Source organism: Nomascus leucogenys, chromosome 5 (assembly GCF_006542625.1).
Source record: "Nomascus leucogenys isolate Asia chromosome 5, Asia_NLE_v1, whole genome shotgun sequence".
Lineage (NCBI taxonomy): Eukaryota > Metazoa > Chordata > Mammalia > Primates > Hylobatidae > Nomascus > Nomascus leucogenys.
The window spans coordinates 27,005,013-27,020,736 of NC_044385.1; the positions used below are offsets into that span (position 1 = coordinate 27,005,013).

The window sequence follows — 15,724 nt, forward strand, 5'->3', positions numbered from 1 at the left end:
TATTATTTTATTGGTTTTTGTTTACATTTAGTTCTCTTTATCAAGTCTAATTTTTCAAAGTTTCTAATTAATTTCTGTTTTCATCTTTATTCATTTTTTTCATTTGTCTAAGATCTGTAGAAAAGTAATACTAAAAAAATTTCCAAGTGGTTCTTTTTTAAATTTTTTCATTTAGTTATCTTTTTATTGCTGATTGCTGTTTTGCGGTATTGTTATTGGAGAGTATAGTCTGTATGTTTTCTGCTTCTTAAAATTTCAACAGTTTGGGGGTACAGGTGATTTTTTTGTTACACGGATGAGTTCTTTAGTGGTGAATTCTCAGATTTTTAGTGCGCCCATCACCTGAGCAGTGTACACTGTACCCAATATGTAGTCTTTAATCCCTCACCTCCCTCCCAACCTCCCCTCCTCGAGTCCTCAGAGTTCATTATATCACTCTGTATGTCTTTTTGTCCTTATAGGTTAGCTTCCACTTACAAATGAGGACATACGGTTTTTGCTTTTCCATTCCTGAGTTACTTCACTTAGAATAATGGCCTCCAGCTCCATCCAAGGTGCTGCAAAAGACATTATTTCTTTCCTTTTTATAGCTGAGTGATATTCTGTGGTGTATATATACCACATTTTCTTTATACACTTGTTGGTTGATGGGCACTTAGGTTGGTTCCATATCTTTGTAGTTGTGAATTGTGCTGCTATAAACATGCATGTGCATGTGTCTTTTTCATATAATGACTTCTTTTCCTTTGGGAGATACCCAGTAGTGGGACTGCTGGATCACCTGGTAGATCTACTTTTAGTTCTTTGAGGACTCTTCATACAGTTTTCCATAGAGATTGTACTAATTTACATTCCCACCAGCAGTGTAAGAGTGTCCCTTTTTCAACACATCCATGCCAACATCTATTGTTTTTTGACTTTTTAATTATGGTCATTCTTGCAGTAGTGAGGTGGTATTTCTTTGTGGTTTTAATTTGCATTTCCCTCATTATTAGTGATGTTGAGCAATTTTTATGTATTTGTTGGCTGTTTGTATATCTTCTTTTGAGAAATATGTATTCATGTTCTTTGCCCACTTTTTAATGAGTTTTTTTTGTTGTTTTTTTCTTGCTGATTTGTTTGAGTTCCTTGTAGATTCTGGATGCTAGTCCTTTGTCAGATGCATGGTTTTTGAATATTTTCTCCCACTCTGTGGGTATTCTGTTTACTCTGCTGATTATTTCTTTTGCTGTACAGAAGCTTTTTAGTTTAAATAGGTCCCATTTATTTATTTTTGTTTTTGTTGCACTTGCTTTTGGGGTCTTAGGAATTCTTTGCCTAAGCCAATATCCAGAAGAGTTTTTCCAATGTTATCTTCCAGGATTTTTATGGTTTCAGGTTTTAGATTTAAGTCTTTCATCTATCTTGAGTTGATTTTTTTATGAGAGATGGGGATCCATTGTCATTCTGCTTTGCCAAAGAGCAGTTGGCAGTAAATATTTGGCTTTACTTCTGGGTTCTCTATTCTGTTCCAGTGGTCTAAGTGCCTATTTTTACATCAGTACCATGCTGTTTGGGTAACTATAGCCCTGTAGTATAATTTGAAGTCCTGTAATGTGATACCTCCAGATTTGTTCTTTTTGCTTAGTCTTGCTTTGGCTATGCGGGCTCTTTTTTTCTTCCATATGAATTTTAGGATTTTTTTTCTAGTTCTATGAAAAATGATGATGGTATTTTGATGGAAATTGCATTGAATCTGTAGATTGCTTGGGCAGTATGGTCATTTTCACAATATCGATTCTTCCCGTCCCTGAGCATGGGATGTGTTTCCATTTGTTTGTGTCATCTGTGATTTCTTTCAGCAGCGTTTAGTAGTTTTCCTTGTAGAGATCTTCTGCCTCCTTGGTTAAGTATATTCCTAGGTGTGTTATTTTTTTGCAGCTGTTGTAAAAATGATTGAGTTGCTGATTTGGTTCTCAGCTTGGTCATTGTTGGTGTATAGCAGTGCTACTGATTTGTGTACATTGATTTGGTAACTGCAGACTTTACTGAATTCACTTATCAGATCCAGGAGCCTTTTGGATGCATCTTTAGGATTTTTTATACGATCATATCATCAGTGAACAGCAACACTTTTACTTCCTCTTTTCCAATTTGGATGGCCTTTATTTCTTTCTCTTGTCTGATTGGTTTGGTGAGGACTTCCAGTACTATGTTGAATAGAAATGGTAAAAGTTGCCTTGTTCTAGTTCTCAGGGGAAAAGCTTTCAACTTTTCCCATTCAGTATGTTGGCTGTGGGTTTGTCATATATGGCTTTTATTACTTTAAGGTAGTCCCTTCTGTGCCTGTGTTTTCTGCTTTTGGGATGTTGTATCAAAGTTTGCTTTCTGGGCAGTAACCTAATTAATATTTGTAAATAGACTTTGGGCATAAGAAAAAACTATTTTCTGTAGGGAACAAAGGTATTTTCTGTATAGCTCTATAGCTTTGATCTCCATAGCAGCCCCTCGTTGTATTGCTGTTTAATGTGTTATGCTAATAGAGACTGTGAGTGGGCTTAAAACGACCAGTGACAGCATCATACCAGATTCAAAAGACTATCTTAGATCACTGAGATGGCACTGAAGATGATGTACTCTGGAAAACTGTTAGTTGACTCAAAAAGTAGGTAGAAAATGGCATCTGAGCTAGCCTGCGTGAGTCCGAATCCCAGTTCTGCCACTTGTCAGTTGTGTGACCTTGAGCGAGTTATGTAATCTCCATTTGCCTCAGAAATTTCATCTTTGAAATGGAAGTAACAGTAGTACATACCTCAGAGGGAAAGCTGTTGTGCTTAGAGCAATGCTTTGCATGTAGTAAATACATGTGTTTATTATTATTATTATTATTATTATTATTATTATTTTTGAGACGGAGTCTCGCTGTGTCGCCCAGGCTGGAGTGCAGTGGCGCGATCTCGGCTTACTGCAGGCTCCGCCTCCCAGGTTCACACCATTCTCCTGCCTCAGCCTCCCGAGTAGCTGGGACTACAGGTGCCCACCACCACCACGCCCAGCTAATTTTTTGTATTTTTAGCAGAGATGGGGTTTCACTGTGTTAGCCAGGATGGTCTCGATCTCCTGACCTTGTGATCCGCCCCCCTCAGCCTCCCAAAGTGCTGGGATTACAGGCATGAGCCACCGCGCCCAGCCTATTATGTCTTTTTTTAAAAAAATAAAGGCTGATGTTGAAGGTGCATGTGAAAGGGTTTTGTTTCCTGAAAAATGAAAATGAATAAAGGCAAGAGTTCTAAGTCAGTGTATTTTCTGTCATTGGGATTTTGAACATTTTTATCTCTAAATTAATGTTATATGATGTGTGACATAATTAAATGTCACATGTAGGCGTTTGATTATGTCATTTAAGTGCCCACATTTACAATGTATAGTATTCAGATTGCCCAAAAAACTTTGTATTTTTGGATCTTCTGTTTGGAAAAATAGATGACTACCTTATATTTGAAGTCATTTTTTCTTTACTCATTTAAAAAATAATGGTTTGTAAAGTTGTTTAGCAAGGTTGGAAACAGTTTGTAAACTCAAAAAATCAGTATACAGTTTTATGTTACAAGGAAGTGCTTATAACTGCAAAAAAGTTGAAAACAATATCTGATACTAGAAGGTTGATTAAGTTATGCTACATTGACACAGTGGTATAATATGGAGCTGTGAAAGAATAATGGCTTATATCTATATTAATTGCATGGAATACCTTCATTTCAGCATATGTGGCTAACTTTTTTCCTTAGTTTCCAGTTTTTTTTGGTAATATCAGCCTTGTGTTGCGTTTGTCGATGTCTCTATATTCTGCACTAAATTATACACCACTTTAGGCCAGGGAATGAGTAATATATTTCTTATATCCCCAGCATTGGTACACAGATGATTTGTAGTAGGAACTTAATAATGAACAAATGTCTATTGTGTGTTGGATTGTGTCTGAGTTGGATGTTTGTCCTTGTTTTAGGAATGCTAACTATGAAATAAAACAATAATAAATATGCTATCTACATTTTTTTCTTTACTATGGAACCAAAATATTCCATGTTATCCTGTGATATTGTTAAAATTATTATCAGACTTTCTCTGTGTGTACTTTGAAGAAAAACAGCAATAGCAAAATTAGGCTGGTTTAGGAAGGATTTAATTTAAATATAAGGAGATTTCTCAGGGACAGTAGTCAAATAGTAGAGTAGGTTAAGGAAAGAAAATATAGAATTGGTTTCTCTAGAATATGCAGAAATTACCTTTAGTTAGCAATTTTTACATACCTTTACCTACATTTCATAATGTTGCACCCTTCTTCACCTTTTTAGACATGCTTAACTTTTTCTGTTGCTTTGGATATAAAAAATAAATAATATATAAATATGAAGTTGTTAAAAAAAACAAAATTATAATAGACATGTACATTTTTAATGTATGTAATATAACCCTTTAGTAAGTGACTAAGTGACTAATATGAAAATTATTTTCAAATTAGTATTTCTTGCTAATATGAAATTTCATGCTAATATGAAATTTATTTTCCTATTTTCCATTTCTCTAGAAATGGAAAAAATTAATAATTCTGATGTATAGGAATATAAGAGGCAGCTTCTCTATTCTTTAGACTTTTCTTTTTCTTTTAGCTTTGTACTGCTGGGTGATGCTTTTCTTGCCTTGGCCAAGTAGAGCCAAGTAAAATTTGCTGAATCCCCTGAATTATTTACAAGTCATAGGTTATAGAGGTTCTTACTTTTTATAGAAGGAAGTACATTATCTCTGTTTTTTTCTCATCTCAGAAGAATAGAAATGAATTTACTTCTGTACTAAGATCTTTTATTAGACCACAGAAACGAAATTAAATTTTCCTTTTCCTAACATTTAATGGTTTCAGTTTCTCATTTAGTATTTGAACTTGACATACTCATATTGGAAAAAGCAAATACTGTCAAATCAATTGCCCACTTCTAGAATTCAATTTCCTTTCTAGCTTCAGGTTCTTGTTAAATGAAAAAAACATACACTCAGTTTATGAGGACAGACTGTTCAGAAGCAAATTAGGATAATGTATTTTAGGAATTAAATAGAGCTGTGGAAAGCAGAAGTTGAATTTCTTATTTAAGCTTCTGTTGTTAGACTAATTCATTGATTGGAAATACCCCTAAACAAGACTTCTATAATTTTTTTGATGATTGATTAAAATATGTTTTCTATATGGTTTGAAGGTTTCATTTATCAAATGAGAGACATAACAGGTTTTTCATACTAGTATAATCTAATCTCTTCAAGGAAAAAATTCTCTTCAGAAGGGAATTGTGGTTACATTTTACATTTTGAAGTCATTGGTTTTATTTATTCAGTCAAAACATTTAACTTGGTGAGGGTAAGAACAGGAGTTTATGGTTATGTTACTGATTATTCTAGATATTAATAGTTCAAATAGTCCTGTTCAGTGATAGGTATAAAAAAAAAGTTAAAGATTGAAAAGTCAGGTTACCAATCAATGAGGATGCAGTTGCTTTTTTGTTACTATTATTTGTAACTCTATCTCGCTCCTCTTTATTTCCCTTCATATCATGTAAGTTGGTTGGAGATCAGCTTATTAATCTTATTTAGAGAGAGGATATGATTCAAGATGTGATATAAACCAGAGTGAAAGAAAATTTCAGCAACTGAGGTGGACAAACAAAATATTTTAAGACGACAAATTTCTTGAAAGACCCAAATGAAATCCTTAATGCAATCTTTGATTTTCTGTGAATTTTAAGGAAAAAAAATGGATAAGAATGTAAACAGAATAAATTTTAAAGGAAGTTCACCCTTTAAGAAAGGATTGACAAAAAAAAAGATTTAAAACAAAGTAGAAGTATCTTGTCTTCCCAGAAATGCTATTTTATCAGTAGATTGTACAACAAATGAGCTGAGAAAGCTCAGTTACAAACATGAATCTGAAATATTTTCCTTATTGCTGGAACGCTGTCCTGATGTAATACAGTTGTAACATGGCCACTTTTGGAGCAACATCTCCTAAACCTCTCCTATGGATGTGAATCGTAGCATGAAAGTAACAAGACCTGAGAAGCATTCTCATCATCTATTTTTAGATTTCTCCAGTAAGCAATATTTGCTATTCTTGAACTGTTCTTAGTGTAAGCTGTTTTAGTCACTGTTGGCAAAAAGAATATTTGCATAATAGACTATAGACACAAGAATGATGTGGTGGTTTTTTTTTGTTTTTTTTTTTAATCTTCAAAATGGCATGGTGTTTATTTGGGAACTCAATGGCTTTTATAATTATTTCTTCTAGCCCTACCATGAAATCAGGTTGTTGAAAGTCCCATGTAATTGAGCAAGTTGGCTTTCCATTATTGATGTAGGATGTTTTGTTAGTAATGATACAAATTTTGTTCTGAAATGTTGAAAAATACGTTGTGTGTGCACGTGTGTGTGTGTGAAATATAAAAATCCTTTAATGCATATCAAGCCATCTACGCTGAACTAGATTTTTAGAAGATCTTCAGATTTAATCAAATTCTGCCTCTTAGACTTGAATTCAAACAAAATACTATACTATTCCTATTATTTCATAATCAAAACTAAAGCTAAGAAATGGTACTTTTTAATTATTTTTTCTCACTAATTAAAATGGAATGGGAGAAAATTATTAATATTATAATGTTACATACAAAAATTATTTGAAGTCCAGGTGCAGTGGCTCATGTCTGTAATCCCAGCACTTTGGGAGGCACAGTAATCCCAGCACTTTGGGAGGCAGAGATGGGCAGCTTGCTTGAGCTTACAAGTTCAAGACCAACCTGGTCAACATGGTGAAACCCCGTCTCTGCAAAAAATACAAAAATTTGCCAGACATGGTGGCACATGCCTGTAGTCCCAGCTACTTAGGAGGCTGAGGTAAGAGGATTGCTTGCGCCCGGGAGATTGAGCCTGCAGTGGGCCGGGATCACATCATTGCACTCCACCCTGGGCAATAGAGCTAGACCTTGTCCCTCCCCCAAGCCCCACAAAAAAAAAGTTGTTTGAAAAAGGTGGTTTGGATCCTGAATATAAAGTCTGTATATGTAAAGTTTATAAAACATAATCTTTTGTATTTGTTGTATTTCTTTTGAAGTGCAAAAGGTTTAGAAACAACTGCTGATTTGTTCATTATATTATAAAATATTAATTTAAATACAGCTGCTTTTATGGGGGTATATGCAGAAGCATTTGAGTAAGAATGTCATTTTCACTTACTATTCATTTAGCAAATATTAAGTATGCTTTTATGTATGTGTATGCGTGTGCACATACACAGGATACACATTTTCTGCCAAGGGCCTAATAGTTGTGTAGACAGGGTGTACATTTATGTTAAATCAGATAAGTACATGTTAACGAACAATGCAGCAAATGACTCAAAACAGTATATAATTAAGTTCTGAATAAGAAACACAGTCAAATGCTGTAGTTTCACAAGAGGGGAAGATCATTGGTGGATGCAAGAAAACTTCATAAAAGATTAACCTTAGTCTGGAGAAGTTGGATTTGGAGAGGTAGAGTCACATGGGAAGCATTTAGTTGATGGCTGTAGGATAGGCAAAGGCAGAGTAATAGAGAATGTTGTATTTGGATAGTGGTAATTATAACAGCTATTAAGGGTGTCTATATGCCAAGCACTGTAAAAGTGCTTTGCATATTTTAACTATAACAACTCTATGAGATAGGTGCAGTTTTTAATTCCATTTTTGCTAAAGAGGAAGCCAAGGCAGTAAGAAATTAAATAAATTGCCCAAGATCATATAACTCTTTAGAAGGTAAAACTGGGCAACCAATCCAATGCAACCTGACAACTCAATTAAACCTGAGATTTAATTGGTGTTCTAGACTTGAGCTGTCTTACACTGTAGCCACTAGCCACATGTAGTTTTGAGCACTTGGAATGTGACTAGGAAAAACTGAGATGTGTTCTACATGTAAAACACACATTGCCTGGGCAAAATGGCAAGACTTCATCTCTACAAAAAAAAAAAGAGAAAAAAAATTAGCCAGGCTTCGTGACGCACACCTGTGGTCCCAGCTACTTGGGAGGCCAAGGTGGGAGGATCATTTGAGCCTAGGAGATTGAGGCTGCAGTGAGCTGTAATTGCACCACTGCACTCCAGTCTGGGTGACAGAGAGACCCCTTTTCAAAACTAAACTAAACTAAAAAAATACTCATCAGATTTTGAAGAGTGTGTATGAAAAATGAATGTAAAATGTCTCACCAATAATTTTGCATTGATTATGCATTGAAACAATATTCTGGTTATATTTTGATCAACTATATTATTAAGGTTAATTTCACCTGTTTTTTTTACTTTTTAATATGGCTATTAGTTAATTTAAAATTACATAGGGGTAGCTCATGATATATTTCTATTAGACAGTGCTCTTCAAGATTGCATACCAGTGAATGAACAGTCCAACTGGAGTGAAAGAATAGAAGAGTGATGACAGGCAAAGGAAAACAATATTTAGGATTAAATTAGACCAGCACTTAGGTTTATCCTTGAGGTGATCCATGCATGCACCATCTGCCTCAAATTTTTAGGGTGGGAAAAGTTGTTAAATAGAGATTCCTGTATCCATTGCAGACCTCCTGAAACAGAATCTCTGAGAGTAGGGCCGTCTCTAAAACTTCAGTCATCCCTAACTCATTATTTTAATTTCTTCATTGTAAAGGTTTTAAGGCCTACCCATCAAGGGGGATCTGCAGGAGAGACTATAACGCTGGTTTTATGAAGACAATTAATGTGAATGCTGTTTCCTTAATTTTCTGACCAATTTTGTTGGATTGGACTACAGTAAAAGGAAAGACATAGGCAGTTGATAACAGTGTTATTTAAAGAATTGCTTTTTGGAGATTGGGTGGTTGCTACTTATTTAATAAATAGGGAAAGTAACAGTTTAAATTGCCATATAATTTGTAGTCTAGCCTTTCATGGAAATGAGGGCCACCTAGCTCTGGCTATGGGATTTGGTGATTGGTGGAATGTTTGGAATCTTTACACTGGATCTAGACTGTCCTAAAGAAGTTGGCTGTCTTGGTGTCCTTAATTCCATGATACATTTTGTTAAACTGATTTCCCTTTTTAAGTTATACCAGAGCTTAGGGCTCTCAAATTACCCTGTCTTACAAAAGCTATTGTAAGACAGGGTACTTATTCTTCTAAGAGACAATCACGGTGAGCCATTTTTAGCTTTTTTTAGAAGCAATTGATAATAAATTAGGCAAATCAGTCATTTCTTCATGATGACGTAGAGTTTATGAACCTCAAAGCCTTATAGTAATATTCCATATTAACCTAAAACAATGCATAGTTCTCAAATTTATGTTGAACATTGCTTTGGCTACCTACATTCTTGACTGATGATCAATTAAAAAATACTAATGATACTGATTAAAGAATACCATCCTTCTTAGAAAGGTTACCAGAAGGAAGTACTGTGCCTGAACAGAATTCTTTGCATGAATGGCAATTTTATTAGACATTCATCAGCTATTTTCTCAATATATACCTTTTTTTTTTTTCCTAAAGAATGTGCTTGACCTGCTTGCATAACCCGAAGGCGTAAGAAATAACTTTGGTAAAGTGCTGAGATTCTAATACTTTTTAATAGCTGAAAATAGCTGTCCACTAGCTCCTTGCAAAATATTCTCAAATGATTTTCAACAGGACATAGGAGGCCACAAAAATTAAATCACTGGCACTGAGTAGAAGTAGCCATAAGGGGCCAAGCACAGTGGCTCACTCCTGTAACCCCAGCACTTTGGGAGGCCAAGGTGGGCGGATCACAAGTTCAGGAGTTTGAGACCATCCTGGCCAACATGGTGAAACCCCCGTCTCTACTACAAATACAGAAATTAGCTGGGTGTGGTGGCGCGTGTCTGTAATCCCAGCTATTCGGGAGGCTGAGGCAGGAGAGTCGCTTGAACCAGGGAGTTGGAGGTTGCAGTGAACCGAGATGGCACCACTGCACTCCAGCCTGGTGACAGAGCAAGACTCTGTCTCAAAATAAATAAATAAATAAATAAAATAAAAAATAAAAAGAAATAGCCACAAGGGTATTGCCCCACTGGCAAAACATTTCCCATTTTTAAGTTGACTATAATTTGGAATGCATTCTCTCATGGTATTATAAATAGGCTTAGTCTTCTAGAGCAACCTACAAAAAATATCTTTAACTTACCTGAATAATAGTGCTGTTTCACCTTCCTTTATCTTGACTTGGTTGGGAAAAAAGTATTCCTATGATAATAGAAGATGCCCAATTAAATTCTCTTTCCTTTTTGTTGAAAGAAGCTTTCTAGTCAGGGGCATTGAGAATGGGTAAACCTTCATAAATCTAAATAATCTGTATAAAGTATTTCTCAAGGTCTTTCTTTTCTTGGAGGTTCTGAATTGTGGCATAGAGAGATACTGGATCTCTGCAGGGGTAGGAAATCCAAATTACTGCTGTCTTCTATTTGCTTATATGAGTCATTTGTGAATTGAGTCAGGTGCTTTTTATACCAATATGGAGGAGAAATAACACACTTTTTATAGTTTTATTTTATACACATTCAACAGAGGTTATGTGCACAAACTAAGCTCTTTGAAGGCTTATTTGCTTTTATATTTCCAGCACTTAGCACAGTGCCCAAAACATAAAAGATGTTGTGTTTGTTGAATGCATGAATGATTACAGCCTTCCTGAAGAGTCTAAATTCTGCATGGTCTTTCCGAGATTGTGGTAATTTGATATATACATTATTTTTATAGCAATTTAAAAATTGAATCATGAACTTTATAGTAATAAGCTCTTTTAGATTCTTTGCTTTCTAATATAAGAGATAATACATATTATGAAACTTTAAATGGGATAGCCTTGTTGCCTGCCTTAAACCCACAATAAGGCAATTGTTTTTGGTGCTGTGGAAAAATTAGCAAAATAAAGAGATTGCTTAATTGAATTAAATTGCCAAAAAACAAACTAATTTTCCAAGTTTAAAAAAAATCTCTAAATCTCAATATCAAGGAAATGTTTCTATTTTTAAATAAGAACCTTCTTACTTTTGGCCTTAACTGTAAACTCCACTTTTCCCTAATCTTACCCTTCATGAGGAATAGTAGGAGTACATATAGTCGAATACTTAGGAGCATGGGTTTTGGAACTCAAACCTGAACTCAAGCTGTACTCTGCCACTTACTCCTGTGTGATTTTGGTTGAACTACTTAAACTCTCCAAGAAATCTGTTTTCTCATTGTAAAATAGGGACAATAAAGGATCCTGTGATGTTTAAATGAACGAATAATGTCTATAAAGCATTTAGGCATACAGAAATGTTTAATACATGTCAGTTGTCATATACATTGCATCTTTCTGCCTCTTTCATTCATGTTGACTTTTTCCCCTAGCCTTTCTAGCTACTTTTTAAGGACTGAGTTTAAGTTGACTATTCATTGTATTTTTTTTCCCATCTCTTACTCTCTCATCCAAGTTCCCATTAGTAGTCCATTACTGCACTCACCATATATTATGGTTCCATGTTTGTCTGCCTTCTACAAGAGATCATGAATTCTTCAAGGGCAAGGAGTATGTTTGTATTTTTCTCAGCTCCTACTACAGGATTTGCCACATGGTGTTTAATAGAGTATTTGTTAAATTGCTAATTGACTTGTATATGGAACTCTTCTATAAATTGTGCAATGTTAATCAAATGATAGTGCTATTTTAGGACTTAATATATACCTATTAGGAAGTAATTATTTGGCATTTAAGTACAGAAGATTAGACTGTTACTACAAAGCTAATTGAACAATGACTCCAAGTACTAGACTATAACAAATTCTTTAATCATCTGTATGTAATTGATTTCAGCAACCTTTAAAACCTCATATATAAGTGAATCTATTTGCTTCCTTCCTACTGTAAGCCATCAGGATCAGTCCCATCTTTTAAATTGATTTCCCCCCAGAATTTTACAGCTGATTGCTTAAATATAATATTTTATTTAGCTAAACCTTTACCAGCATTGAGAACTTGGTATGTGTCAGGCACTGAGGACTTTAGTATGCTATCTGGTGTAAGTCCTTACAACAGCCCTACTAGATAGAGGTAGTCTTGTTTTCCATGCCTTTATGATTAAAAACTAAAGTTTAGATGGGCAATTTGCACTAGGTCACAGAGACAGTAAGTGCTAGATCCAGGATTTGAACAAGCATTCAATACTTTATACGTATTACCTCAAGGCCGGGAGTGGTGATCCACGCCTGTAATCCCAACACTTTGGGAGGTCAAGGTGGGCGGATCACTTGAGGTCAGGAGTTCAAGACCAGCCTGGCCAACATAGTGAAACCCTGTCTCTAATAAAAATACAAAAATTAGCTGGGCTTGATGGCGGGCGCCTGTAGTCCCAGCTACTCCAGAGACTGAGGCAGGAGAATGCCTTGAACGCAGGAGGCAGAGGTTGCAGTGAGCCAAGATTGCACTATGGCACTCCAGCCTGGGCAGCAGAGTGAGACTCCATCTCAAAAAAAAAAAAAAACCACACACGCTTTATATGTATTGCCTCAAATTAAATTTTTAAAGGTGTTAAAGTTCAAATAAAACTTAGGCAGTGTGATTCTGGGGCCTAAAGTTTTATTTGCACTTTATTAATGCATATAAAGTATCTCATGCTTGTCTCAGAGTAGTTGTTCAAAAATGATAGTTTTTTTCTCTTCTGATAAATTAAAAGATGATTATGTAAAAACCAGTCACCTAGGCCTTGTAAGGGAACATACTGTCCAAACCTATCTGGGCTTTTACATTGCTTGTTGCATTGTTGTTGACCATCTTATTTTCCCCTGAGAGGACGTTCCAACATATAAGAAATCACAGAATATCAGAAAAGGGTGCAGAATAGTAGGTTTGTCTTGTTTCAAAATTCAGTTTTATTTTCCATTGATGGTTTGTCTTATCAAAAAACAAGTTACTTTTTTAAGACATCTGTGAAATTTTAGATTTTTTTTATTCACTGTGTATATTTGTCTAGTATCTTGAGTAATAAACATTTGTCATTTTTAGATTTTTAAAACGTCACCTTTGCAGTTTGATTTGAATGTGAATTAACTTGATGTCTAATATCTTAAGATCCAGATAACTCACACACAATTTTACTAATAACTTGCACACAATTTTGCTAATACATAAATTTAGAAATTCAGTAGGTCAAATATTTTCTGATTGTTATTACATATAGCAAAATCCTGGTATAACACAGTTTACTATTATTTTCTTTCTTAACATCAGCATTATACAGGGGGTTGGTTCTATGATGTTTAGAAAAAATGCTTTAAAGATATTTAAAGCCCTACATTTCATGCAAGCATTGTTCATCTTTTTAAAAACAGGTAAATCAACAGACTGGGAAGATGATGGTTGGGGAGCATGGGAAGAAACTGAACCACAAGAACCTGTAAGTCTTTACAAATATATGCATGTTTTTTGATAGTGGCATTTTCCTTTTGTAATGATGGTGACATATTTCAGTGTCAGGTTGACATTTTAAAATCGATGTCAAGGGCCAGGCACAGTGGCTCACGCTTGTAATCCCAGCACTTTGGGAGGCCCAGGCGGGCGGATCACGAGGTCAGGAGATCGAGACCACGGTGAAACCCCGTTTCTACTAAAAATACAAAAAAATTAGCCGGGCGTGGTGGCGGGTGCCTGTAGTCCCAGCTACTCGGAGAGGCTGAGGCAGGAGAATGGCGTGAACCTGGGAGGCGGAGCTTGCAGTGAGCCAAGATCGCGCCACTGCACTCTAGCCTGGGTGACAGAGTGAGACTCTGTCTCAAAAAAAAAAAAAAAAAAAAAGGATGTCAAGAACATTTTTGTGCTTACTTAATAGTACTTAACTAGATACTTCTTCTTAAGGAACTTAATGACATTGTAGCTAAAGTGGGTGTTCTTCATTCATTTCGTGTTGCTATAACAGAATACCTGAGACTGGGTAGTTCATAATGAACAGAAATTGATTGGCTCACAGTTCTGGATGTTGGGAAGTCCAGGATCAGGGGCCAGCATCTGGCAAGAGCCTTCTTGCTGCATCATAATACAGTGAAGGTGATAGGACCAGAGGGTGGTGGAGAGGGTGGGAGGGAAGAAAACATGGGCCAAAACTCCTCTTTTTATAAGAAATTCACTCCCACAATAAGGAACCTACTCCCTCATTAATGGCCTTAATCTATTCACTCTGCTCTCATGACCTAATTACCTCTCATTAGGCCCCACTTCCCAACACTGTTGCATTGGGGATTAGACTTTCAACACATGCTCTTTGGGGGCACATTTAAACCACAGCAGTGGGCTAAATGGAGAATAATTGTTTTAGGATTCTTTATCTTTCAAAAATTATTATTTTATATTCTTTCACTATTCACTCAAATATTTGCTGTACCTACCATATTCTAGGCATTTTTCTAGGTGCTGGGAGTATAGCAAGGAACAAGGCAGACAAAGTTCCTATATATGTTAGTATATTTTCACATATGAGTAATAAAAAAATCTAACTTTAATTGGCTTAAATACGAAGAAAATTTATTCGCTTACATAGAAGGAAGTCCAAAGATAGAATGGAATCCTGGGTTGGTTGATCAGGCAATTCAAATATGTCAAGTTCTTTCCTTTTGTCTACTTTGTATATGCAGTGTTGGCTTCATCCTAATGTCTGTTTCACTCACAGATGTAGTGTGGACAACATGTTTCTTCATTAATGGTTAGAGGGAGAAAAAGACTTGGGCTTTTCCTGACTCTTTCAGGAATTAGGGAGCTACTTTCTTAGACGTCTCTAGCAAACTTTTCCTTATATCTTCTTGGCCAGGATTGAGCCACATGCTCATTTCTGAACTAATCACTGGCAAGGGATATGAGATATTCATTGTTGAATCATATTATTCCTTGGAGTTAGAGGATAAGAGGATTAGCTTCTCCTGAGGCCTGTGGCCACATGGAAGGAGTTGATACCTGAACAAAATCAGGATTTTTTTTTAAGAAAGAAGAATGAATATTAGATAGGTCTTCTTACAGTCCTATTTCTAGGAGCTTACACTCTATGAGAGGGAGACATAAAAAAGAAAGATGGATGAAAAAGAATTCAAATGGTAATGTGATAGCAAGTGACCAAGTGACTGCTGTAGATTGGGTGGTTAAGGAAGTCTTTTAAGAGGCTATGACAGTTAAACTGAGATCTAAAAGGCAACAGGGAGTCAACAATGTGAGAATCTGATGGAGAGGATTCTAGGCCAGGGCAGCAGCTCATGCAAAGTCTCAAGGCAGGAATGGGCTTGAGAGTATGAAGGAACATAAAGAAGGCCAGTGTGATGTAGCAGGACTGAGACTGTTACAAGATGGGGCAGAGAAGAGAGCAGGCCAGATGTCAAGCTTTGTGAATTTGGTGTTTATTCTAAATGCAATGGAAAACCACATTTACCTGATTTCTGACTTTGACAGCTCACCTTGGCTGCTCTTTGGAATAGGTTGAAGTAGGGAGCAAAAGTAGAAGCAGGAAGACCAATTACAAGGCTGTTGCAGTAGCTTAGTTGAGAGATGATTGTGGCTTTGATTAAGGTAGTATTAGTGAAAATGAGAAATGGATGGATTCTGGATAATTTTCAGAGGTAATGATAAGACTTTCCAGTGAGCTGGTTATGAAGGATGAGAG

The 15,724-nt window shown here is 35.8% G+C and overlaps 1 protein-coding gene across 2 annotated transcripts in view; it reads left to right on the forward strand.

Annotated features, from left to right (window-relative positions):
- Nucleotides 1-15,724, forward strand: part of RAB3GAP2 (RAB3 GTPase activating non-catalytic protein subunit 2) — a 120,843-nt gene that overhangs the window by 22,716 nt on the left and 82,403 nt on the right. For both annotated transcript variants that reach the window (XM_030812856.1, XM_030812854.1), the window contains exon 2: nucleotides 13,416-13,480. In XM_030812856.1, the coding sequence (XP_030668716.1) occupies nucleotides 13,416-13,480 (65 nt within the window). The remainder of the gene's footprint in view (nucleotides 1-13,415; nucleotides 13,481-15,724) is intronic.